Source organism: Selaginella moellendorffii, unplaced genomic scaffold (genome assembly GCF_000143415.4).
Source record: "Selaginella moellendorffii unplaced genomic scaffold, v1.0 SELMOscaffold_15, whole genome shotgun sequence".
Lineage (NCBI taxonomy): Eukaryota > Viridiplantae > Streptophyta > Lycopodiopsida > Selaginellales > Selaginellaceae > Selaginella > Selaginella moellendorffii.
This window is the reverse complement of record NW_003314276.1, coordinates 1060804-1086088: the sequence shown is the minus strand read 5'-3', so window position 1 is coordinate 1086088 and position 25285 is coordinate 1060804. Positions and strand designations below refer to the sequence as shown.

The window sequence follows — 25285 nt, the reverse complement described above, 5'->3', positions numbered from 1 at the left end:
CAGCATTCCTTTTCCCGGTTTGCTAAATAATTTCCTCCTGTAGAGCAAGTCGCAAAGGCGTTCAAGGAGCACAAGGAAACGTCACAAGCCAAGCAGTAACTCTTGATTCTGGAAGAGATTTCCACTGATACCCTTAAAACATATCTGGATGATCATTTGAACAGATCCAAGCTATGAGGTCCCAAGACAGTCCTGGAGGAGCCATTCTGAATCTCGCTTTGGCTGGCAGACTCTTTCTTGTCCCTTTGTATCTGATCTACTTGTGTGGTATTATGAAACGGTGTTGTGTTGTTATTATGACGGTTGATACATGGTTAAATGTATGGGTTTATCGTGACGATCCGTGGCGGCGTCTGGATCGCTCACGTGGCTGTGTGCTGTCTTGTTCACCCTCAAGGCCAACGTCTAAAGTCAGCCCAAGAGCCTTCGTGAAGACTTCATGTTTAACACGAGGAAGTGGTTTTGTCAGCACGTCCGCTAGCATGGAGTTTGTCGGGCAGAACTCCAGCTCGATCATTCCTCTCTGGATCTGCTCTCGTATAAAATGGAAGCGCAGCTCAATGTGTTTAGTACGAGAGTGGAACCTGGAGTTCTTGGTCAAAGCTATTGCAGACTGGTTGTCACACAATAGCTTGACCACGCCCGTGTTGATTTGTAGATCCTGTAGAAGTCCCTTCAGCCACGCTGCTTCCTTGGTTGCAGCTGCTGCAGCTATGTACTCAGCCTCGGTACTCGACATCGCTGTAATAGCCTGTCGTTTGCTGCACCAGCTTGCGACATTTCCATTTAGCAGGAAAACGTAGCCTGTGGTTGACTTCCTGTTGTCTGGATCCCCGGCCCAATCAGCATCAGAGTAACCAGCCAGCTTGTTGCCGCTCTCGCCTCTGGAGTACTTTAAAGTTAGCTGGTTAGTCCCTGCCACGTACCTCATAATACGTTTCAAAGCCTGCCAGTGTGCTGTGGAGGGACGGTCCAGGTACTTCGCCACTGTTCCCACAGCATACGCAAGGTCAGGCCGAGTGGAGATTACCAGGTAGATCAGGCTGCCGACCATAGAGCGATAGACTGCTCTAGATGCTGTCTCCTCCTCGGGAGATTGATCAAGGTACTCTCCACTCTCAGCAGATAATTTCGTGGGAGTAGCAACCGGATTAACATGAGCAAGGCCATACCTCTGGAGCACGTCGGAAACATATTTTGCCTGGCTTAGCTCCAGAGTGCCTCGTTCCCTGTTGCGCGTCACCTGGATACCAAGGCAGAAATGCAACTCACCGAGGTCTTTCATGGCCAAGGTACGTTTTAAATTTGTGGATCAAACGTAGCTGATTTGCCACGAGAATAGCATCGTCCACATATAGCGCAAGGAACAAATAGCCCTCAGCGTCAAAATATATGTAGAGGTTACAATCAGCAGCACCGCGCACGAAACCAAGGGAAATTAGAAAAGAATCTATTTTCGTGTACCATTGGCGTGGCGACTGCTTGAGTCCGTAGAGAGCTTTGTTAAGCTTGCAAACGAGGTGTTCTTCTCCAGGCTGGATAAAACCAGGAGGCTGAGCCACATACACCTCTTCATCGATGTCGCCGTTAAGGAACGCAGTACAAACGTCAAGTTGATGGAGCTCGAGATCCAATTCTGCAGCTAAGATTAGTAGCATACGAATGGTTGTGAGTTTCACCACCGGGCTGTAAGTCTCCGAGTAGTCCAGCCCATGAACTTGAGAAAATCCGCGTGCCACAAATCTCGCCTTGTAGCGCTCAATGCTTCCATCAGCGTTGTACTTTTTCTTAAACAACCACTTGGATGAGACGAGCTTTCTGCGAGCTGGAAGTTCAACCAGCGACCAAGTGTTGTTTTTCTGGAGAGAATCATACTCCTCCTGCATAGCTGCCTGCCAGTGTTCAGCTTCTGGTCCATGTAGAGCCGCTTGGGGACTGAGAGAGGCAGGTGGAGCCGACAGAGCCCAGAAGTAGGCACGCTTTCCTATAGGCATCGCCTCCTTGGCTTTAAGAGATGGTTTCACGACACGACCCGAGCGTGGCACCACTGCTGTGCCGGCTGGAGGAGGTGGTAGCTTGGGAATGCTGGGAGGAGTGGTGGCATCTTGATATAACTCGTCGCCAACGAACAGGTCAGCCACAAGCGTGGAAAGATCTGGCTGTTCATGCCTGTGGAGTCGTCAGAGGAGGTGAGAAGTACCGTGATCAGCTCCTCCTTCGGGCGCTCCTTCAGCAACTCCTCCTGGCTCTGCAGCGGCTGGATTGTCTGGCGCTGGGTGGAGATGTGGAACGTCGTCCAAAATCTCAGAAAGATCCACCAGAGATTGTGGAGAAACAGGAGGGAGTCTCAGGGTATCTCGATAAAGATGAGCTTCATCAAACACCACATCTCGGCTCACCACCAGTTTCCTGCGCTGGCAGTTAAAGAGTCGATAGGCTTTTACCTGGGTGTGATAGCCCATGAAGATGCATTTCTCGCTCTTGGGATCCAGCTTCCGCCGCTGAACATCGGGGATGTGGGCGTAGGCTATGCAACCAAACACCCTCAAGTGCCCTAATTTGGGGCGCGCGCTTCCCAGTCCATACTTGAAACGGCACCTGTCCTGTGGAACGCGTTGGCAGCCGGTTCCGGAGGTACACTGCTGTGTTGAGTGCCTCTCCCCAAAACACCTTGGCCAGCCTGAGCAAGAAATGCCAGAAACTCATTGCTCATATACTCACCGCCGCCATCTGAACGTAGTGTCTGGATGGTACAGCCAATGGCATTTTCTGCCCAGCTTTTATAGACCTGGAAGTGATGGTAGACCTCTCCCTTGTGTGCCATGAGAACAGCCACCGCATAGCGTGAGTAGTCGTCAATGAACGAAACGAAGTACCGCTTGTGACTGAGAGTTGCTGCTGGCACATGGCACACATCCGTGTGTACTAGCTGAAGAAATCCTGAGGTGCCATCTTTTGGACTTCTGCGAGGAAAGGGTAGCCGTGGCTGCTTACCCAGTTGGCACGTCTCACATACTCCCAGTTGGCCGGCACTGATGAGGGTAAAATCATCAGCAAGTTTGTGGTTAACAAGTAGTTAGATGTCGTAAGAATTAACATGCCCTAGCCGAACGTGCCAGAGCTGGAGAGAGTTGGCAGCCTAGGAGTTGAGGTGAATTACAAGCAAATGCCCCTGCTCGTGAGTTGAGAGGATCAACTGAGCATTGAGCTTGTAAAGAGTCTCAGCTCGTCTACCAAAAGCTACTGGATGGCCAGTCTCGTCAAAGATGGTGCATCCGTCTGCGTTGAAGAGTGTTGAGAAGCCTTGATCTGCTGCTACACCAACTGAGAACACTGTCTGTCCTGCTTCTGGTACGTAGTAGACATGGTTCATGAGCTTCTCAGCTCCACTCTCCAACTTTATGATGACCGTTCCTTGTCCTTCCACTGTTAAGGGGCATTTGTCTCCTACAAAGACTTGCTTCTCCTGCTCCAGTGGCCTGTACTTGTGAAAAGCTCTCTTCAATGGTGTGAGGTGCATCGAGGCTCCAGAATCCATCCAGAGCACTTCGGCTTCGGACACAGTGGATGAAGATGCAGCGAGCGTCATCATCAACATCGTGTCAGGTTGGCGTGAAGAAGAGCTTCTTTCAGCGCGAGCTTTCTCTGCGGCTTTCTTGATCCGGCATTCACGCTCCACGTGGCCAGCTTTGCCGCAGTAGTTACATGTGCCCTTGCGTTTTTTATTGGTTGCAAATCCAGGGCTGGGAGAAGGGCCTCGAACAGGGCCATCTCGTTTCTTCCCACCCGATTGCTTTCCCATGATCAAGGCCTGCTCCACCCGAGCAGCCTGAGAGGGCGCCTTTTGTCTCCCCTCGTTCTGCTTGCGTTCTTCCTCGATCAGGTCCGAGTAGAGCGAGTCCAAGTCCTTTCCAGGCACAGCCGAGAGCATCGATGCGAAAGGTTGGAGATCAGGGGAGACAGAGCTCAGAAGGAATGCCTTAGCTTGATCAATGGTGATTGCCGCTTCCGCCTCCTTCAGCTCGGTGATCATCGCTTTAAACTTTCCAATGTAAGTGGCTGTGTTGTTATTATGACGGTTGATACATGGTTAAATGTATGGGTTTATCGTGACGATCCGTGGCGGCGTCTGGATCGCTCACGTGGCTGTGTGCTGACGTGGTCTTGTCACTCCCACAAGCCTTTTCTCGCATTTAGAAGACGTTCCAGATGGGAAGCGAATTTACCTCGGCGATGACTACTCACACAGTGTGTGTGGAGTGGGCATGATCAAGGTTCGACTTGCCACAGGATAGGTTGTAGCAGTCTACTACGTTCCTGGTGTCAAGAAGACACTTTTCTCCATTGGAAAAATCACAGATCGTGATTGCGAACTTCTCTTTTCCAAGACACAGTGCGCTATAATGTGAGGCGAGTCAGTTATAGCCAGTGGGAGGCGTTACGCTGGCCTTAACCGGCTGAATGCAGAGGTGGAGTATCCAGTCAAGCCTAGCGAGCAGCTTCTTTTTGCAGGTCCTCAGCATGCGGTTTGGTAATTCGTGTGACCAAGCCGGCGATGCCAAGATATTTAACAACTCGCGAGTTCAGGCATGGTTGACGGTCTTCACATCACTTCTCAGAAGCTGACGTTTTGTGAGCCGTGCATTCTCGCGAAGCAGCACAGATTTCCTTTCAAGGCTGGTGCTGCTACAAGAGCTACCGAGATTTTAGAGCTAGTCCACTCTGACGTGTGTACGATGCCAGTACTTTCTCGAGAGAAGAAGATCTATTTTGTGACCTTTGTAGACGATTATTCCAGGATGATCGCAGTGAAGTTTCTAGCTCGCAAATCTGAGCTTTTTAGAACTCGAGCAGAGTTGCAGACTGGCAAGAAACTCAGGAAATTTCGAAGTGATGGTGGTGGAGAATACGTCTCCAAAGATTTTATCAAATATTGTGACGAAGCTGGGATTGAGAGGCAGTATTCAGTTCCAGATACACAGCAACAAAATGGCACAGCTGAGCGAGCCAACCGAACGCTCCAGGAAGCACCTCGCTCCTTATTACGAGGTGCTGGTTTGCCCAAGTCCCGTCGCTCACTGCTGATGTGATCTGACGGTTTCGCAGATAAGCTGCAACAGCAACGGCTTCACACCAAAAGAACACCATTTGAGCGTTGGTATGGCAGAAAACCGGATCTCAGTCATCTTCGAATTTTTGGATGCATAGCATATGCATTTATGCCAAGGAAGCATCGCACCAAGCTTGAAGATTGTAGCGTGAAGGCTAGTCGGCTACAGTGATCATATGAAGGCCTACAAGCTCTTCAGTTTGTCCTGGCTCTTGATCCTCCAGTCAACCGTCAACGGTTTATGGTTCTTGACAGTGACGAGGAAGCAGACCCTAGCGCAAGTGCAGCTCCAGCAGCAGGATCCATTCAGCTCGCCTCTATAGACGCAGCGGTAGGTGATGCTGAAGCGAGTGGGAGCACTCCGGTAAATTCTCTCAACCCACCAGCAGGCGGTATTTTTGGCACGGGTGGGAGCGACACAACGGGACGTCGCCTCCAGTCGGCGGAGAGATCGGCTTAAGTGGGAGTACTCAGCCTTCACCACAGCCAGTGCTTAGACGATCTACTCGGATCCGCACACTCACAGAATTTCAAGAACGGCTTGACTTTCAGGCTGCCCGCCGAGCTTCTCGGCAGCAAGCTCAAGCTAGGGAGCGTGCCCAGACAGCTCTAAGTGGTTCCAACACGTTCTACTCTCCAGAAGTGCAACAGGCGTTTCTGGAATTACCTTCTCCAGTTTTCCTATTTTGTCAAGGCTGAGATATCTTGGTTCCCAAGAATTCGCATGAGGCACTCTCCAGTCCTGAGCGTGAGCAGTGGCAAGCAGCAGCAAATTCTGAGTATTCGTCTCTCATGGAGAATGAGACATGGGACCTGGTCGATCTACCTCCTGGAAGGAAACCAATCAAGACTATGTGGCTTTTTCGAATCAAGACTGGAGCTGATAAGAAACTTCTCAAGTACAAGGCAAGACCTGTAGCAAAGGGATACTCACAGGTTGAGGGCGTGGACTACAAGTCGTGAAAATGGCCTCTATCCGCTTGTTACTCAATCTTGCAGCCCAGCAGAATTTAGAAGTGGAGCAGCTCGACATCACCACAGCGTTTCTCTATGGCGATCTTGACGAGGAGGTTTACGTCCTCAGCCAGAAGGATACGTCATCAAAGGCCAAGGTTTATATGGATTAAAGCGCAGTGGTATGCGAAGATGAACAGCTATCTACTCTCCATCGGTTTTGTGAGTATTTCAGCAGATTCTAACGTTTATCTTCGCAAGTCAGTCGGTACATCTCGCATAGCTTTGCAGCAGCTCAAGCGTGAGCTGCAGGCACGATTTAAGATGGTGGATCTTGGACCAGTGAAATATTGTTTGGGGATCGAGATTATACGCGACAGGCAGGCTGGCATCATACAATTATCTCAGCAGAAGTATGTTGACGATATTTTGGAGAGGTTTCATCTTGCTGAGCTGAATGAAGCGTCAACTCCTATGGAAGCCGGCCTCCATCTCAGCAAAGATCAAGTCCCACAAACAGTCGAGGAATGCGAGAATGGTTAGCAGCTTAGTCTACCTAATGGTCTGTACATGGCCAGATTTGGCTTTTTCAGTGGGAGCAGTGTCCCAGTTTCTCGAGACTCCAGGATTTCCTCATTGGTTAGCAGTCAAACGTATCTTTCGACTGACGTACTCCAAAGTCGCCTCAGGTTATATTTTTAGTCTCGGCAGCGGCGCTCTCACATGGTGCAGTAAGCGGCAGTCAATTATAGCGTTATCGTCGACCGAAGCAGAGTATGTGGTTATCGCAAAAGATAACTGTTGGCGCTAGCTGAGAATAGCCGATGCCGTCCAAAAGCTGTCGTAGCCAGCAACATTCCTTAGCTGCTATCGCACTCACCAAGAATCCCAGGTACCATGGGCGTACCAAACATATCCAGGTGCAGTTCCATTATATTCGAGATCAAGTGAACCAGCGTGTTTTGGAGCTCATCCATTGTGGAACAACAGAGCAGGTTGCAGATATTTTTACCAAGGCGTTACCTCCAGCTTTGTTCCAGCGACACGTATAAGCACTTGGGGTGAGAGAGCTCCTTGAGCGAGCACCTTAGTGCTCGAGTGGGAGTGATACGAATATGCTGATATAGCATATTCTCCAGAGCTCTCTAGAGGCGCGGGCAGTTAGGGGATACCAGAGAAGGGGGTGTGTTTTCCTTTGTAGCCTCTTGTGATGAACGAGACCCTGTTCATCCTTATCAGCCATTTCCTCGGCATCAAAATTATTTGCAATCGAGGAGCATGCACCTTGAGCTTGACACAAGCTCACTATGCAAGGGAGATCTTGGAACGCTGGACTGCTCTCCCGTGGCCACACCTCTTGAGGTAAATCACAGACTCAGCCGTGACATGGCCCTTGTCACAGAGAGTACATGGCCACGGTGCCATATCATCAAGCTGTTGGGAGCTTAGTGTATCTGATGTTGGGAACACGGCCAGATCTCGCCTATGCTGTTGGGATGGTTTCCCAGTTCCTCGAGTAAAAAGAGTGGAACGAGCTCATGAGTGTTGTGTCCACCCCTTTTCACATCACAACATCTATACCTGGAGCTGCTGACGTAGCCACCGCACACCACCTGTTTAAAGCTGTTACCTGGCGACAAAGATGGTCTGTGGTTTGACACTTGGGGTGAGTGCAACTTTCTTTTCTTCCATTCTGTTTTAAGTTTATGTTTTCTCTAAATTCAGTGTTGTAAATGGTCGACACATTTTTCGTCATGCCACCTGTTCATTCTAGAAAGGAGTATGCTCCAAAGACGAGCGAAACTTCTCCAGAATACGCTTACGGCTTCAAGAGTGGGATGGCAAGGTTTCAAGCTTATCAAGATGCCTTAAAGAAAGGACCGGAGCATCCAGAGAATATTCCTACTCACTAGTAGAACATCTCCAAAACCAGCAAGAAGAGTTCTTACAAGTACTTAATGTCTTTGGTGGCTCTTTCCATTCTTTAATTTTCCTTTCTTAGCAAACGGGACATAAGTTCTTGCCAAAACAAAGACAACTTCCACCACTAGAAAAGGTTGCGTACCTTGAAAAGATCAATAATTTGTGCGATTATAGGTTGCTTTCGTCAACTCAAGCTCCCTGCTCTGCTCCTTGCATTCCTCCACTGCCCTCTCCAGCTGACTCAAGCATCACACGATGTGATTCTTTTGCCTTCTCCTCCCGGTCTTTGCCTCCAAAATACTATGGACTCTGCACGGTTCCACGTCTCTGACTCCAGATGCTCAATCGGAGTGGCAGTGCGAGGTTTGAAACGTGTAGAGCCGGACTTTCGAATCCAGGAACAACCTCCCTCCAACACACTCCAAAAAATAATCCCCCAACTCCAGATTGTCAACGTAGCTCTCTTCAGATCGCTCGATCGAGCAATACAAATTCTTTTCTTCCCTTCTTCCACTTATTGATTTTGTGTTTCTTGGTTTGAGTTTCCCAACTTGGCTTTGCTCTCCGTCATCGCTGCACCTGGCCTTCTCGTGACGCTGGCATTCCAGATCATCGTGGCCCTCCTTGTCCTGGATCGCTTGAGTTCTGAGACCAATGGTTTCGCCCGGCTCAAGGCTTGGTGGTGTGCGCTTGGAGAAGCCCGACAGCAGCTAGCCTCTACTGCCGAACATCAAGGGACGTTGTCATGGAGACTCTCAACCAGTGGAAATAGCTAGAAGAACTTCTCGAAATGTGCTTCTCGAAACTTCTCATAAAGTCCACGTCAGACATTAAATTTCTAGAAATTTGTAGAACGATCGCTGGGGTTGCAAATGAATCAAGTGATTGAGGAGGAGGTGTTGCAGCAGCTGCCGCTGCGCGATGTCTGGCGGATGAGAGCAGTGTGCAAACGGTGGCGGGAATTGATCGACTCCCCAGGGTTTGGCGTGCGGCACGCACAGGCAAGCATTCCAGCAGCTGTTCCTTATGTTCTTGCAGGCACGTTGCGCGGAAGGATGTTCAGGGGCAACCCATTTAACAACAGCAACGCCTTCAACTGGATAGAGATGGAAGCGTGCCCACAGGGGGGGTTTCTTATAGGAAGTGCTGGTGGATTGCTCTGCTTTTTGAATAGTAGGCAATCCAGTCACTGGATGCTTTAGAGCGTTGCCAGATCTCAGGGCTAAAGGGCTGATTTCATCCTCTTACATGGGCATCAGTCAAGACTTCAAGGAATACACAGTCTGCTTTGTAAAAAGTCGTTCTTGTGAAGAAAAAAAAGTTGAGATCAGAGGTAAGGTGAGAAGTGTCTACACAATGTTTACAACAGCTCATGTATACAACTCGAGACTGGGATGCTGGAGGGCTGCTAGCACACCATTGGGATGGTGTCAGTTGGAGAATATGGGGGAAATGGTGGGCAACGCTACTTTGTATCTGCTTTGTGGTCACTACAAGAATTTGAATGATCCAGAGTATGTCGGTCTGTTCACTTTGGATTTGGAAGGGTTGAGGTTTGAATTAAAGCAGACTTGGCCATGGGATGAGCGGCTACACAGGAATCATGGTTTATTTGTTTCCTGCCATGGTCGGACAGGTGTGTTGTGCTGCACTCAATTCAAAAACAGCATGCAGCTATGGTATATGCAAGGAGATACAGGTGGTGATGTTGGAGGTGAAAATCTGGCTAAAGGTGTTGGTAAAGAATCCAATGCTATATGTTTGAATGGAGCTGTTTTATTTGTGGAGGAGAAGTCTTTATCTACAACCATTTTGAATTTATCTACTACAGATGCAGTTGCTTTCCCATTTCAGGAAAATTCCAATCTAGCAAATTTCGTAGAATTTACACCTTCACTTTTATTACCATAACTTGTATTGTGTTTCTTTTTATAATATGAACTAGAAATTGGGTTGGCAAGGTAAAGTTCTCAAAAAACTTTAAATCTGAGCCAAAAGACAAATACATTGGCTAAGAGTTTTATAAGGAAAAAAATTCAAAAAACGCCATCTAGCATCTAAATTTCTAGCACTTCACCATGCTCAGGATGTGTTGCTATTAGCGTCATATAAAAGACACATACTTGAAGCAACATGTAAAACACCCATTTTTAGCTACCAGTAGAGACATATAATTGTGATCCTCAATGTCCGTAAGTGCTTTCCTCCTTTTCCAAGAGCCATTTCGGTTTTGATTGCACCTTTACTGTCAAGCACATCACGTTTTCGAGTGGTAATGAAGATCTTGCTTCCATTCTCTTGCACCACATCAAAGAAATCCAAATGGATGAATTTCCAGACATCATCCAACACCAGCAAGCATCTCTTCCCATCAAGCCCCCTCCTCAGTGTTTCAATGCTGATCTGATTTCCTTCTAGTCGGATTCTTTTGGCAAGTTCGTGTTGCTTTGCTTCCACCTGAGGAGATACAACCATCGCTACTCAATATATTGCATTATAAGCATAAGGAATGTACCTGAAACGAGTGACCGAATGTAGCCACAAAACTGGATCGAAACACCCCTTGACTTGATCGTTGTCACATACTCGTTTGGCCAGGAGTATTTTTCCAGCACCTCTTGCTCCATGGACACCAACCCACTTGCTGCTTATAGGGGACCCCAGCAAGTCTGCTACAACCTGCTCTAGCATCTCTTCCATGTCGAAAATGTGCTTATCCAGAGGAACAACATGCTGTTCTTCCTGTGGAACCACATTAGAGAGCACCTCCTTTTGCTTCTTCTGTTCAGAATTTCAACGTTAAGATGTAGAGAAGCTGCAGCCAAGTGCCCATGGATCGCCTTGGAGCAGTGTTCGATCTTGGTAGCAAGTGTTATCCTGAAACAAAATCACAAACTCAATTCAGAAATATCCCAAGAGAAGCACAACCAACCAACCTCTTTAGGCCATCTAGAATGGGATTTTGTAGAGACTGGCACTCAAGAACAAGAGGTCTAGCCTCTTCAACCTTGGCTTTGAGGGCTTTCAGCGAGGTATCCAGTTGTGAGGAGCTCAGAGAGCCCTCGGCTGCTAGGTGAAATGAAGAAATATTCTGCTGCCCGGATGCTTCGGTCAATGAATCTTCCAACCCGCTGCACTTCTCCTTGCAATGAATGGCAGACTTGGCAAACCCAATCACTTCTTTGACAGCTTCAGAAACAAGCACTCTTAGCACACCTGTGTGGGCATGGATACAAGCTCTGTATTTTGCTCAACACAAGCATATAACATCTTCTATGTTCTCTTGAGAGTTCATACATACAAAATGATGCAACATGTTTGCGCGTGAATGTGTGTTCCATTGTTTTCTAATTTTTTAGACGACACCAATAAAAACAGAAGAAAAGAAGACTAAAGGTCTAGTCACATGTAAGGAGTGTACCTTTTTGTGGAAAATTGCTCAAACTCAAGGCAAGCTGCACTGAAATTGGAGGATGTGTTGGTGGAGACTGCAAAGGTTTCCTTGGTTAATCATGGTGAGGAGGTAGTACTAAAGCTTTCTTCCACAGCTGATTTTGCCATGGCCTAGAGCTCAATGGTGCTCTTTTGTATGTTGATCACTATGACAATTGTCAAGTCTAAGCCTATAGAGCCCATGAGAATTAAGTTCTTAGAGTAAAAAAGATAGTAAGACTGAACAACCACTTTTTTCCATTTTTCATCAATCATTTTTTCTCAATCTTTTTTATAGATTCTATGAAGTAGTAATGGTGCACAACACACTCCAAAAGCAGCTTACATTACTACTGAGCAGTGGCGACGGTGGTGATGGTGGCAATGCTAGTGATCCTGTCATGGCACGAGAACATATCACCCACCTCCATGCCTAGGATGCTGCCGATCTGGCACTTCCTGTGGTTCCTGTGGTGAAGGAAGTCTTCCCTCTTCTGGAATTGGGTGGCTACAATGAGATTGGTCTGAGTCCTCTTTCAACACTAAACGCTATGGGCGTCGCTAGGATCGTTACTATTGCCACTATCGCCACTGCCTAGCAGAAATGTAGGCTGCTCCTAGAACATGTTGTACATCTCTACTGCTTCATAAAACTTATGGAAAAGATTGAGCGATGGAAAATGGAAAGAAGTGGTTGTTCAGTTTTACCATGCCTTCTGCTCCAAGAACTTGATTCTCAGGGAATAGGACCTTTGGTTGAGATATTACACAAGTGGATGAAGAAGAAAGTGACTCCACCAGCACGAATAGTGGCAATTGCAGTGGAGGAAGTGGTCCACGACACATCTATGGAGTACACTCTTTGGGCTTCTATTGGTGACATGAAGACTATTCGCTCAAAACGTCGTTTTTCCTTTGCTGATGAAGATGTTAGCATGGATCTTGGAGCAAAAAGCTCTCACAGGCCTGATGTTGAGTATCATTCTACTCCAAGACATCGCCCCCAAACCGAGCCACCTCAAGTGGCTGATGAAGAAAGTGCATTACAGCAGGTTGAAATTGCTTATCGTAGCATGGAGCTGAAACAATGGGCAATCCGTCAAGTGCCAGCAAAATCAAATATAATGTATATGTGGATGCTTTCAAGGGGCAAGTGTTGAGCTTGGATCCATGGTGACAAGTCTACTTCTATTCCAGCCCCATGTTTCCATGGGGAACGAAAGCAAGTAGGATTTTCAAGATGGTGTTGGCTATATTGCTACAACATTGATATCAACCATACAAAGCAACTTGAAGACACTATAGTGACTAAACCTGATGTAGTACCTAAAGAATGGCCGGTTGCTAATGGGGTTGCACTCACCTCAGATGATATTGAAAACCTTGAGAAATCTTGTTTCAATTTTGAAAAGAGAGTTGGAGACATGAGTGAAAAAACCAGGACTATTCCTACAGAGATGCACAAGAGGCCAGCAAGAAAAGGTAAGTCAATTAAATTTATTGGTACCATCTCCAAGTAGAAGCAAGGTAAAATAAACTTAGCTCAAACACTTGAGTGTGAGATTCTCTCCACGAAGTACATCATTGCGCTTGCAAAGGAGTACATAGTCAAAACAAAAGGTGGAGAGTATATAATTGCCATTCAAGACTTTTCTTTTTGCACATGTCTAGACTTTATTAAGCATGAGGAACATGAGAAGGCATATGCTCCTTGCAAGCATATGTATTACATCTTCATCAACATCATACACCAGGATCCTAAAGTAAATATTCATATACACCAAACAAGCCTTACTATTGCCAAGTTGTAGAAAACTTTTGGAGGTAATTAGATTTTCCAACACTATCAATGTTTATTCTCTATTAATAATATAAACTTATTATACCTTATATAATTAATAAAAATATTTTTTTATTTCACTTTTCATTTCATATTTTTGCAAGTGTTCTTTTCACAATATTGCCCATAGTATTCATAAGTCTCTATTTTTTTCTTTACCATCTCAAAAAATATTTCATGGTAATCTTTCGGGTGTGTGATGTTTCAATGTGTTGCGAGAGTATATGTACTATCATAGTTGTTTTTTTTTCCTTTCAAATGGTTCTATGGCTTTATATAGAATCTTAATTCAAATTTAATAATTTAAATTTTTTGACAAACTTGACATTTACTAGCCAGAAAGCACAAAATACAAATTTAAAGAAGTGACAAGAATACTCTTTTTGCAAACATTTTATTTTATGTTCTAACAAACATCCCTATCATTGCATGTAGTAAATATTTAAATTATTAGAACAAGAAGTGTCCTTTAGAACATTTCTATCTATATAATATATAAAGAGTTATGAAATTATTAGGTTCACCATAAACTTAAAATTTTAAAGTTTATAATGTTTATACTAAATTACAATTGAAGCAAACAATTGAAAATCAAGCTCAGCTCGAGCTCAAGTATGGTCTGCTCTCCGCAGCCTTAGAACACGATTGCATGAAATGCAAAACGTTCTCACCTTTGGTGTCTGTAAAGTAGCAAGTATGCACCCAAAATGCTGGAATGTTTACAAAAAAAGAACCAGATCAAAATGGTCGTCTCACCTGCGGCTCACGCTTCACCTTACTTCCACGTCTAAACGGATTCTGGCCAGAGTTTATAGAGACTCTGCAAAATCAAGTTAACTGAAAGGAAAAGTTCCATACTTCTCGTTAGGATTATGAAGTCAATATAGGGGAACCTTCACATCCTTGGATATTATTAGTTTGTGTTCTCCCTAAGCATCGGGACAGAGGGATTAGCAACGCAAGACTTAGGAGGAAAAGGTCTTGAGAAAGATAGCTCATACCGGCAGCAACAGCATCATTTGTTGTGAAGGTCACGTTTAAGTTTCTCAAGTTGCCATCTAGAAAAGTAAAATACAAAAGAAAAGATCAGGATGAGAGAAGGCTTCTTTCTTTTTCTGCGAACTCACCCAAGTTTGATCTGTGATTATGGCCATCTCAAGGTAGCAGGAAAGCCGAGCTGGCCTATTTCCCTGGACGCTTCAAAAGTTAAGTTCGATGTACACAAGGAAAAAAAAAACTGTCGATCTCTGATAAAAAAGAAGATAAAAAATGGAACGAAGATATCTCAAGTTCTTCGTGTTTTTTCAGCGTACCACCAAGAACAGGACGCTCTCTCCAACCGAAGAAAAGAGCAACGCCTGGCTTGACAAGAACAAGAACAAAAAATAGGACTTTTGTCGACGAGGATTGTCAAGAAATACAAGCTTTTGCGTATGTGGAATTCCATTACATTTTCTCCTCCTGTATGGACAATCCCCCCTCCTGTACAATTCTCTCGGCCACCACGGCAAATCGTCATCACCATCTCGTTCGATCGAAGCGACTCTTTTTGCATCCCCAAAAAATTTCTTTTTTCTTGTGTGTGTGTGGCCATCTCTAGTTTTGTTATTCCGCGCGATCTTCTTTCTCTCCGTGCTGCTCGCCCCGTTGTAAGAATCTCCCAAAGCTAATCCTCTTCCCCTGCTCGATCAAGATGGTCCTTGCGAGAAGTCCCCTTTGCCGTAGAAGTAGTGTGCCTTGTCCGCCGAGCTGTTCCTAGCACCTGTTTCCTCCTCGTCCCCTCCTTTCCTCCGCCTCTTGGACGACTCTGCGTTGTCCTTCCGCCCGTGCCGCCTCTTGTACGTAAGAGGCTCGTGTTTCTCCCTCGACGTACCGTTGTTTTCGTTGTTGTTCTCGACGCTCGCGGCGGAGGGCGCGGCTGCTTCCGGCTGACGTTTGAGCTTGTGGTACAAGTCGGAGAGATCGGGGCCGGAGAGGTCTGAAAACCTCGCGACATAGTTCCACAACCTCATGGCCATTTCTACAAAACAAAAGCATATATATGACCGCGTCTTTGAATGAAAAGGCTTACTTTGAGGATTGCATTTCTCCCCCTTGTTGTCGTCCAAGATGCTGTCAATCTTCTGACCGAGCTTTTGTAGGTACTTCTTCACTCTTACTACCACCTGAAACCAAAGATTACGTGAGTAATAAGTCGAGAAGATGAAAACTGCAAGCGAGAACCTTCTCGTTGGACTCGGAGTGAGCGGACTTCAAATTCTGGAGACGTTTGAGCGTCCTCACCTCGCCTTTCATGACACCCTCGCACCAGTTATGCCATCTTTGGTCCCTTTCCTTCTCGTCGGTGACACCCTTTGGTCGCCGCTGCGTGCTTTCATCATCATCTGAGATCTCCCCTTCTTCCTTGTCTTCTGCTTCCTCTCTCGCAGCAGCCGCTATGGCAGCGTTCTCTCTGTTGATATTCCTTGCCGACTTTCGTGTCCCCGAAGGCCGGCTGCTGTTGCTGGCCCGGTCCTTGCCCTGTCGCAGTTTACTGGAGCTTTCTTGATTACGCTTCGACCGGCTCTTCGAGGTCTCGCCATTGGATCCCTTGTCAAGTTCCGTCTCCTGAAAAATAATGTGAGTAGAAAGTTCAAAATGGAATGATAACAACCTTTCGTAGAAGTGTATTAACCCGAGCATCCAGATGGGTTGCTCTTGGTAGAGAAGTTTCTCCCGCCGTCGCACCGCCTGGAGCCATCTTCTTACCTAGTAAAAGCCTCTCATCCGTTCGAATTTTCTCCCAATTTCCATAGCCATGGTAGTAAACCCCAAGTAAAAGCCTGGCGTCGTCGACTGAAAAATACAGGGTGACGAACAGAGGAAAATATAACGTATAACCTTACCTTGAGACCATCTCGACCACATTGAAGACGGATTTTTGGAATGCGAACGCAAACGAAACTGAGAAACAGGGTCTTGGTATCGCCTGATGCGTTTTCCAAGTAAAGTAAGCTCCTTGACTCGAGTAAGAACCTCCTGAGCTTTAACTGTAACTCCAAAAAAATCCAAAATAGCAGCCTGCACAAGCCAATTAGAAGCATTGAAAACAGAAGGACAAAGTATGTCACCTTCGGGTTATGGCTGTTGTCCACAGCTTCGGTGCAACCATCCAAAAGAGCGTCCATGAGATCCAGTTGAGAATCTTCAGACGCGTTTTCAATAGCTGATCCCGTGTTAACAACAATCATATCTATCCGGCTCTTGTCACCAAATTTTTTAACCTGAAAACCAGGATGAGTGCACGAGCAACTTCAAAAGCTTACTTACGCCTTTAACAAACGCGTTCGCGTCCCTTTTTGAAATAGTAGTACCCTCCCACTCGTAAACATGGGCTGAAGCACCATCCACGCGTGGAGGAGGTTCCGGGGCTCTTGACAGCCTTGTAGACCGCTTACGGCCAACTTCTTCAGCGTTCTTTCTTCTCTTGCTGTACCTATCAGCGGGAAGATCTTCGGCGTAGGTTCGTATTTTTCTTGCTGCACGAGGTCCCAAATCCTACCAAAGCCGCAAGAAAAATATTAAATCACAATTAAATTTTTTTACTTACTGGAGCTTCCTTTGCAGTCTCAGCGGGGATCAGACGGCTCCAGAATGCTGCATCATCTTCTCCCTGACTGAAATTTGCTACCTGAAAATAGTACAGGCTACTCAGTGGAGTGGACATTTCAAACCACGCCAATACCTTGAAAGCACCAAGAAGCTCGCCACCCGGTTGCTCGGTATCGCCGCTCACTTTCTCTGCTCTCTCAAGTATTTCATCAATGTCCATGTTTTCCAGCTTGCTCTTGGCCTCCTCTTCGCTCTTCTTTTCTTCCTTGAAGAGCTCTTCCGCCCCAAACTTAAGAATTGCTGCAAGCTCGTTCTGCAGTTCCAGATCCAGATCAATAGAAGGCTCATCGGAGACATGGAACACACCTTGTCAAACATCGTTGTAGCTTTCTTGGTCTCCTTCATTTCCAGCCGTCCTTGAGCATTCAGCTTCTGTATGACTAGATGATCAAGAACCTGAAAGCGAACAGTGAGAAATACACGACAAATAAAAAAACACACATACCATTTTCTTTTTTGCGCGTTCCAAAATGTCTTCCTCGACACTTCTACATGTCACGAAGCGATAAATGTTGACGACAAACTCTTGCCCAATACGATGAGCCCGACTCATTGCCTACATAGAACGTGGAATAAACTTGTGAATTTTCAAAAAGAAAACTTACTTGAAGGTCATTCTGTGGATTCCAATCAGAATCAAAGATAATCACAGTGTCTGCAGTAGCAAGATTGATTCCAAGGCCCCCCGCTCTTGTTGAAAGTAGGAAACAAAAATCTTCACTTCCAGGGGCATTGAAGTGTTCCATAGCCTGCTGACGTAAGTGGTGCTTTGTGCTGCCATCCAGCCTTTGAAATTGAAAGCCTCTCAGACGTAAATAGTCCGCTAAAATATCCAGCATTTTCACCATCTGTAACATGTGCTAAGAAAACTGTGAATGCAAGACTAAAATACCTGAGAGAAAATCAGAACCCTGTGGCCCGTTTCCTTCAAACGGACAAGAAGCTTATCGAGTAAAACCAGCTTGCCGCTGCTGAGAACAACCCTTTGCACTCTACTATTGTCGGTCATAGTTGCATTTGCTCCGTAACCATGATCCGCACTCTCAAAAAGAAAGGGATGGTTGCAGCACTTCTTTAGTTCCACAACTATGTTCAGCAGAGACACCTGCAAGGTAGGAGTTCAAAAATGCGAAAAGAAAAAGGACGCAAAAAAATACCTGATTCCCACGAACGCCTTTGTTCAGATCACTGAAATTACGCTCCAAAATCCATTTGTAATACCTGAAAACGAACGAGGATTACTACGTGGACACTTATTTGAACCCCATACTGTTTTTGAAGTGGAGACATCTCCACTCTAAGAATACGCTCGATTTTAGGAGGCAAAGATTTCTCCACGTCCTTTATCACCCTTCTCAACAAATGTGGCCGCAACTCGGCATGCAGCCTCGCTAGCTGAAACATCCCACCAATTAGCTATGAAGTGGGAAATTGGTGGCAGAAACCGACCTCAGCTTCGTTAAATGACACCAGATTTTTATAATCGTCTTTGTTTCTAAATTTTATAGGATCAAGAAAATGTAAAAGCGCCCTAGTCATAAACGAGAGTAAGAACTTCCATGAGCTTTAAACAGGACATACCAGAGCTCCTCGACATTATTTTGTAAAGGCGTTCCAGTCACAAGAACTTTGTTCTTTGCACTAAATTTCTGCTTGAAAAGCATGTTAATAACCAAAACGAGCTTCCCAACACAACATACCATGAGCTCAGTATACAACGCTGCCTCGTTGTTTTTCAAACGATGAGCTTCATCCACCATCAGAAAGTCCCACTTGAACTGAGATAGGACGTCTTTATCCTTCAATACAAGTTCGTACGTCGTGATCAAAGTGTTGAATTTAGCTCGTCCCGATGCAGTGAAGAACTCGTATTTTTGACACATCTACATAAAAATACTTAGCTAAAATCCATCAACAGAAAACTCTTACCTCACGACTGGCCACATTGCCAACATACACCAGCACATTCATGTTGGGCAACCATTTTCGAAACTCTTTGGCCCAGTTAGCGATTGTGGAAAGAGGTACGACCACTAAAAAAGGTCCTAAGATTTCCAGGTTATACTGAAAGAAACGAAAATTTATGAAGTTCAGCAAAAATAATCAAGTACCTGCAGGTATCCCAGCATCGATAACGACTGTACGGTCTTTCCTAGACCCATTTCATCGGCAAGAATAACATTTGTATTCATACGCCAACTGCAACATAAGTTCGGTAACAGAAGTTCATTTGTTAATCTAGAAAGAAGACATACCCATTTACTAGAAAGTTTAAACCTTCTAGCTGGTAATCACGTAGTTTTCCACCTTTCAACCACTCTGGCTGCTCCTCAAGCTTTCTTAAGATCACTGAAAGAAAAGAAGGCAACTGTTACTGATGTTAATACTTCTAAGATAGTACATTTGCCTCTCTTCCGTTGAAAATCGACAGATTTTCCCTGAAAATTAGATGCACTTTCTCTCTCCTGATGGAAAAAAATTGATTAAAAACACGGTACGGTAACCAGCTTTGTCATGTACCTTATACTCGTCGATAAAATCTTGAGCAAATGCGAGATCAATGTCCTTTTCCCTGGCGCAAGTCGTTAAGAGAATAGAACAAAAAGAACAAGAAAAGAATACCAGGTTGATTCTGCGTAGGAGAGACCTTTCCACTTAACAAGGTATTCTTGAAATTCTTCTCCATCAACAGTGCCGATTCTCTCGGCGAACACTCTTTCGACCTGTATCCCAAAGTCAGTTAAAATATCATACACAGGGATAGTAGTAACAAACACCTGGGTATACTGCTTCAAGAGATCCAATTCCATCTCCTTGCTCAAATCATGCACCTCGGCCTGCCAGCAAGTATTAGGACACGATCACACCAACAGGCAGAATCAGAACCTCTTCTCCACTCAAGTTTCTTCTCTTCTGCCGATCTTCTTCAACTTTTTTCATGTAGTTAACGACCTTCTTGTATCCACTTAGCTGCAAACGCCTTTTAATATGATGTTCGAAGTAAGAGAGCATAGTACCTGGTGGAGATCAGCAAGACCTTGCCATTGACAATGAAGGTAGGATTGTCCCTTCCATTTTATGTAAAACTCTTGTTCTTCCCAATCTAAATCAGCATGAGGATCTGTATCGAGGATGAACGGTTCTGCTTTCCTGCCTTCTAACATTTCTGCTTCCGCGATACCCTTGGGCTGGTGCCACACTACCCTTTCTATTTTGTCACTGTCTTCTTCTTCAATCTCATCCGGGGATACCTGCATATAAACGTTAGCGACGAGCTGAATCATACGTTCAACATACCTTTTTCTTTGCTTTTTGATCTTCTTCATCCTCTTCGCTTTCCTCCTCCACGTAAGATTTCCTAGGAATCGATCTTCTGCTTCTCGTTTCCCTGGAGGAAAAGTCTGCTGGTGCTCGTTGACTTGGGGCGATGACAACAGGTCTGATGGAGCTTGCAACAACAACCTTACGATGATTACGCTGGTCTTCACCGTCAGAAGAGTCTTCTTCATCCGACGGATAGTCTTTCTTCTGCACAATTCTATGCCGTTTCTGGTTATTTGACCCGAATCGAGGTTGCGCAATCTTGATCGCAGGCCGCTTTCTGGGATTCGCAGGCCGAACGAGCTCCTCGTCACTGGATACGTCAAAACCTCCAGTGCTGGCGGCTTCTTCCTGCTCCTCAGCACTTGCGTTGTAGTCGTCGTCATCGTCCTCTTCCTAAGACGCAGCCGACAAAAGCTCAAGCGCTTCCAAGAGCGGAATGAAAAGTACCTGTTGCGAGAAATTGTTCTCTGGTGACACAGGATCAAAATCAGCGTCTTGAGGGTCGTCACCTATCACGTAGATAAAAAAGAGAGAGAAGTTGGGAAGAAGGGAAAAAAAGTTTGAAGCTGAAGTACCTCCATTATCGTCTTCTTCCTCTTCCTCCATCACATATTCTTCAGACTCCTCGGGCTCGAGCTGAAAATCCCGGGACTCTACAGTAGAATACCTATACGAAGCAGCTCCATTCTCGTATCCACCATCTTCGTAATTCTCATCACCCGAATCCTCTTTGTACTCTGGATCTCCATGATCAGATTGGCTCGCGTCGTCGCCGTCTGAAGGCTCGTACCTAGATTTCCTCGGCCTACTGGAGAAATGCTCTTGTTGTCCTACAAAACTATCCTCATTCTCATTGGATTCGTCGGCCTCTTCATACTCTGACATCATAGGGAGGTATCAGCGGCGATTAAATGCTCCCACACCACCTGGATCGAAGGAAAAAAAACTCTTAAGAGCCCTGAAGCTGATAGTGTAGTGAATCGAGGAGCTCGCCAAATATTCGTCAAGCAAAGAATGCCTAAATGGATTTCCAGCCACACAAATGCTGCAAGAAGGCCTCTCCAGAGTCCTAAACCCCAACTAAGGCAGCCGGGAGGGAGAGAATCGGGAGGAACCCCCTCACCTGATGCGATTTCCAGCTGCCGAATCGCTACCTCGGCATCGCGGCGAGAATTTCAGCTGTGGAGGCGCCGATCGATCGCAGCCGTGAGGGAATCCGAGGCGGAGAGGATGAAATATTTTCGAAATCGAAATTTGCGCCTTTTGCTGGATGGGAACCCGGTTCCCCAATCCGAGCTATCGCTGGATCCGAAACCCTAATAACTGGTGGGAATACGTGCCCTAGATTGCCCACGAAAGCGAGGATGACCTAAGGCGCCCTTGCCTTCTCCACGATAAAAATCAACCCCAATAGAAGGGCCCTAATAGGGGAATGTTTGTGCTGCCGCCGGCGCCTTTCGCCGTCTCCGTCGGCCGTCTTCCAGTGACGTGGCGCGCGCGGCACCGTCGGATTCGGGTCCACCGGCTCGTTATTTTCTCCCGGTGGATCCCCCACCGTCGATGCGGCGATGGACGGCTGGGATCAAGGCAGTTATTTATGAGGGTTTTAACCATGCTGTTTTTAGGGCTTCTCCTGGTCAGGACGTGGAGTACCGTGAAGATTGGGAGGAATGGGAATGGGAATGCCGCCTTGCTGTGGATTGTGCGTTCTTGGCGAGGGGATTTGATGCTGCTGCTGTGGCGGCGTCGTCGCGGGACGATGTAGATCGCCGGGGAGGAGCTTGCGCGATGGATTCTCCGCCAAGCAGGTGATAGTCCTCGGGGTGGATGATACTGCGATTGGGAAAGCATCGCTCCGCGGGATTCATCGCCACGATCATCTGGGGATTCCCCTTGCAGAGGCCGCTCAAGAGGCCTACTTTGTGGATCGCCTTGGAGATCTTTCGCCCAACGCCGCCGCTACTTGATCTTTCCGCCGCTGCCGCCGCTGGAATGTGGCTCGATTCTTCCAGGGCTCTCCGGATCATCAAGAGCTGCTGCTCCAGGCTCTCGAGCTTCGAATTTGTCACCTCCAGATTGGCTTTCAAGTCGTGATCGTCTCTCTCGCGCTTCAAGCTCGCGAGGAACGGCAGGATTTCCTCGCATCCCCCTTCCGCTTGATGATGCTCGTAGAGATCGAGATGATCGACGCCTTTGTTCTTGGTGGATCGCGTCGGGCCTCGCGTGAATTGATGATCCATCTCTCTTCTCGTGTGGTGCTGCTGGACAAACATGGCTTGGACGATCGTCCTCAGCGGCATGAGCTCGTTCTGGACGGCATGGATGCAAACCTCTTGGGAGAGCTTCTGGCAATCCAACGGCCGACAAATCGCCGAGCGTTCCGACTGGGAAGCCGTGGGATGCGCCTACCACACACGGAATAGTCACGAGATTAGCACGGGGATCCAACGGCTCTCGGTAGTACCTTGAGGAAGACGTGGATGGCCTTGTAGAGCTGGTCGTGGGACACGCGGACGAATCCGGGCACGGCATCAATGAGCTCCGCGAACTTCGTCGGCGTGATGCTGCCAGAATATCCAATCTCCGTCAGGTACTCGTCCCACACCCTAGCCACGTTGGCAATGGGCTCCCAGTTGGCCAGTCCGGTGCTCGAATCCACTGCCCGGCACTGGGCCATGAAGAGCGCGACGACGTGCTTCATGCTGTCGAGCTCGCACAGCAGCGTCGGGGCCTGGCGGGCGGATTTGAAAGGCATGAGAAGATCCTCGATGGTGGCCAGGTCCAGCTGACAGGCGATCCGGCTCTCGATCTGGACGCGGCAGTCGCGCGGGGCATCGATCGCGACCGAGTATCTGAGCAGCGCGAAGAGGAAGCTGATTGGCACCGCGCCTCTCTCGAATGGGAGGAGGTGGGCGATGCAATCGAGCATCTCCTGGAGGAGCTCGTCGGTCAGGGATCGCTGCTCGTCGTTCTCGTCAAAGTCGGAGCAGCAGCTCTCAGAAAAGAGCCATTTTTCTGCGTACTTGACCACCAGCTGGCTCGTGTTCTTGGGAGAGAGTCCCTGCTTCGTGCAACTCACGATGATCCGGCTGAAGATCCTGAAAGGCATTCGCATCAAGTCCTTGATCCAGAGCTTCGATCTGGCTGTGACTCTGCTGCTGCCCATGATCCAGCTCTGCTCAAACTCGCTGCAAACCATCGAAGCCAGCGACTCGACGCATCTTTGGACGATGAAGAGCTCCTCGGCGAGCTGTAGCAACTCGGGCTGTCCGGAGTAGCAACTCGAGAGAACTTGGATGGAGTCCGACCAACTTGTGAGTGCCTGGTTGAGGTGAAAGCTCGTTGTCTCACACAGGCTTCCTGCTCCGCTGTTCATTTCCAGGTACTCGGCCGCGCAGTGGAGGATGGCAACGTTGGACGGTTCCAAAAGCGGATTTTTGGTGGCGGCATTGGTCCTGCTGCCAGTGTTGCTCTCACACAAGCCTACCACCGCCTCAAACACTTCCATTCCTCCTGGAAAATCCATGGGCAGCTTGAACCGAGAAGAATTCTTCAAGACCCTCGACAGGTATCCACTCTTCGAAGCCAATAAACACTGCTCACAAACAACCAAGCTTTTTCATTTTTGTTCCGTCGCCAGGAAGAAAACAAACCGACCTTGTGGAACGCGAGATGGCTGTGACCAGCATAGACCTTGAAGAACTGGAGAGATCCCAAAGCTTTGCACCTGGAAAGACATCGTCAGGACAGATCAAACGTAGAAACCTCTCTACCTGCTGCAAGAGCTGTTCTCCATTGCCGATCTACGTGCACCAAAGTCGACGCTCGGAAGATTATCTTCATCTCCAGCCTGGGAAGACGATTCCTCGCAAACTTCGTGAATGGTCTCCATGAGAGGATGAGAAACCAAAATTCGACCACTCTCGCTTTCTTCTCCGGACGGACAATACCCCTCTTCTTGCTCAGGACGACGAGACGATGGTCGCCATTGATTGGCAAGAGTTAATGGTGGCGATGGTTAGCTAGCTGGGAAAATAGAAAAGGAACGAAAGGAGTGAGAAAGAAAGATGGTGGGAAATTGAATGCTCCGGTGATTGGCATGGCGATTTCAATGTTTTGGGCCGTTTTCTTTTGGCTTACTTACACTCACGAATCACGATTCCATGGAATCTGTACAAAAGAAAAAAATAAAAACTTGAATGAATTCACGAGCATGTTATATTCTACAACGACTGGCTAGAGAATTTAAAACATGCCTTACCTTACGGCAAGTACCTCGCGGAGAAAACCAAGAACTTATCAGTATGCTCGAGCCAGGAAGTCCAGCAAGTCCTTCTCGTCTCCACTTTTGCTCAAATCCTCGACTTTCTCCTTCTTTTTCTTCTTGAGATATGATCGAAACATCACTGGCTTTCCAATTCTCTTGTGAACAGGAGCCTGGCAGTATCACTGTTAGCTTCTTCCGAAAAAACACAGAGAAGTTTCACCTGTGCTCGTTCTAAGCTCCTCATTGCTCGTCTTTCTTGCTCCTCCCTCACTTTCTCCAGCCTCTCGGCACGAACTTTAAGTCGCCTTTCCTTCTCCCGGCTCTTCTCCGTTTGTTCTATGAAGTCTTGAGGAATCCCTTCCAGCGCGATCACATTCTCTTCAAGCCTCGACTGGAACATATTTACTACGCGGTCAGGACGACAAGGAAAAGGACGGAAGTAAAAACGAACCTCAATGTTCGTCAGCATTTGTATCACACCCAGCGAAGGGTCAATTTCGAATCCGGATCTAGCATAGACTTCTGCTACCTTGGCCATAATGTCTTCGGACGTTATTTCGTACTTGCGGTCGACCATATTCAGAAGCGTCTTGTTTTGCAGCCTGCTTTGGGACTCTTCTTGACCCCTCAGTGACACTCTCAAGCTCTGGCGGTGTCATTGACTTTGGAGTTACTCAGAGAAACGCGATAAAAAGAAAAGACGTACTTGAAGTTGGAGGCGTAGGTTCCCAAGCTTGTTGTCATTCGTTGCTCTAGTCTCCCGAAGTTTGGTTCTGAGATCTTC

The 25285-nt window shown here is 47.0% G+C and overlaps 2 protein-coding genes and 1 long non-coding RNA gene across 4 annotated transcripts; all 3 read right to left on the bottom strand.

Annotated features, from left to right (window-relative positions):
* Positions 1-10023: 10023 nt before the first annotated feature.
* LOC9632976 lies at positions 10024-11319 on the bottom strand. Its single transcript, XR_002992465.1, has 3 exons — positions 10924-11319; positions 10503-10864; positions 10024-10444 (listed from the first exon to the last, which is right to left on the bottom strand). It is a non-coding gene; the product is annotated as an uncharacterized LOC9632976 (long non-coding RNA).
* A 3205-nt stretch (positions 11320-14524) lies between these two features.
* On the bottom strand, positions 14525-21637 carry LOC9632975 (protein CHROMATIN REMODELING 5). 2 transcript variants are annotated; one of them, XM_024675620.1, is made up of 31 exons: positions 21358-21637; positions 20810-21160; positions 20682-20743; positions 20208-20627; positions 19928-20161; positions 19797-19880; positions 19688-19747; positions 19533-19633; positions 19431-19482; positions 19312-19375; positions 19166-19259; positions 19022-19109; positions 18840-18974; positions 18611-18793; positions 18492-18559; positions 18360-18441; positions 18181-18305; positions 18068-18131; positions 17803-18015; positions 17516-17758; positions 17356-17466; positions 17217-17306; positions 16984-17163; positions 16849-16929; positions 16569-16796; positions 16370-16522; positions 16145-16319; positions 15913-16094; positions 15483-15866; positions 15331-15424; positions 14525-15279 (listed from the first exon to the last, which is right to left on the bottom strand). In XM_024675620.1, exons 2-31 carry the CDS (start codon positions 21120-21122, stop codon positions 14948-14950), a joined length of 4695 nt encoding a protein of 1564 aa, XP_024531388.1. In that variant the 5' UTR covers positions 21123-21160; positions 21358-21637; the 3' UTR covers positions 14525-14947. The 2 variants fall into 2 exon arrangements, with proteins under 2 accessions (XP_024531388.1, XP_024531389.1); XM_024675621.1 differs by having other exon boundaries at positions 19318-19375.
* A 179-nt stretch (positions 21638-21816) lies between these two features.
* On the bottom strand, positions 21817-25160 carry LOC9632974 (BTB/POZ domain-containing protein At5g48130). Its single transcript, XM_002970656.2, has 6 exons — positions 24953-25160; positions 24496-24892; positions 24008-24404; positions 23892-23961; positions 22699-23829; positions 21817-22639 (listed from the first exon to the last, which is right to left on the bottom strand). Exons 3-6 carry the CDS (start codon positions 24124-24126, stop codon positions 21872-21874), a joined length of 2088 nt encoding a protein of 695 aa, XP_002970702.2. The 5' UTR covers positions 24127-24404; positions 24496-24892; positions 24953-25160; the 3' UTR covers positions 21817-21871.
* Positions 25161-25285: the final 125 nt, after the last annotated feature.

What these genes read in the sequence shown, in the direction of transcription:
- LOC9632975 (XM_024675620.1), bottom strand. Translation starts at nt 21,122, where the DNA reads ATGATGTCAGAGTATGAAGAGGCCGACGAATCCAATGAGAATGAGGAT. An exon ending in TTAAACTTTCTAGTAAATGG is followed by an intron (nt 19,110 to 19,165) that starts GTATGTCTTCTT and finishes CTTATGTTGCAG; the next exon opens with TTGGCGTATGAATACAAATG. An exon ending in ATGTCTCCACTTCAAAAACA is followed by an intron (nt 18,132 to 18,180) that starts GTATGGGGTTCA and finishes GTTCGTTTTCAG; the next exon opens with GTATTACAAATGGATTTTGG.
- LOC9632974 (XM_002970656.2), bottom strand. Translation starts at nt 24,126, where the DNA reads ATGGAGACCATTCACGAAGTTTGCGAGGAATCGTCTTCCCAGGCTGGA. An exon ending in GAGAACAGCTCTTGCAGCAG is followed by an intron (nt 23,962 to 24,007) that starts GTAGAGAGGTTT and finishes ATGTCTTTCCAG; the next exon opens with GTGCAAAGCTTTGGGATCTC. An exon ending in CCATCCACGTCTTCCTCAAG is followed by an intron (nt 22,640 to 22,698) that starts GTACTACCGAGA and finishes CGTGTGTGGTAG; the next exon opens with GCGCATCCCACGGCTTCCCA.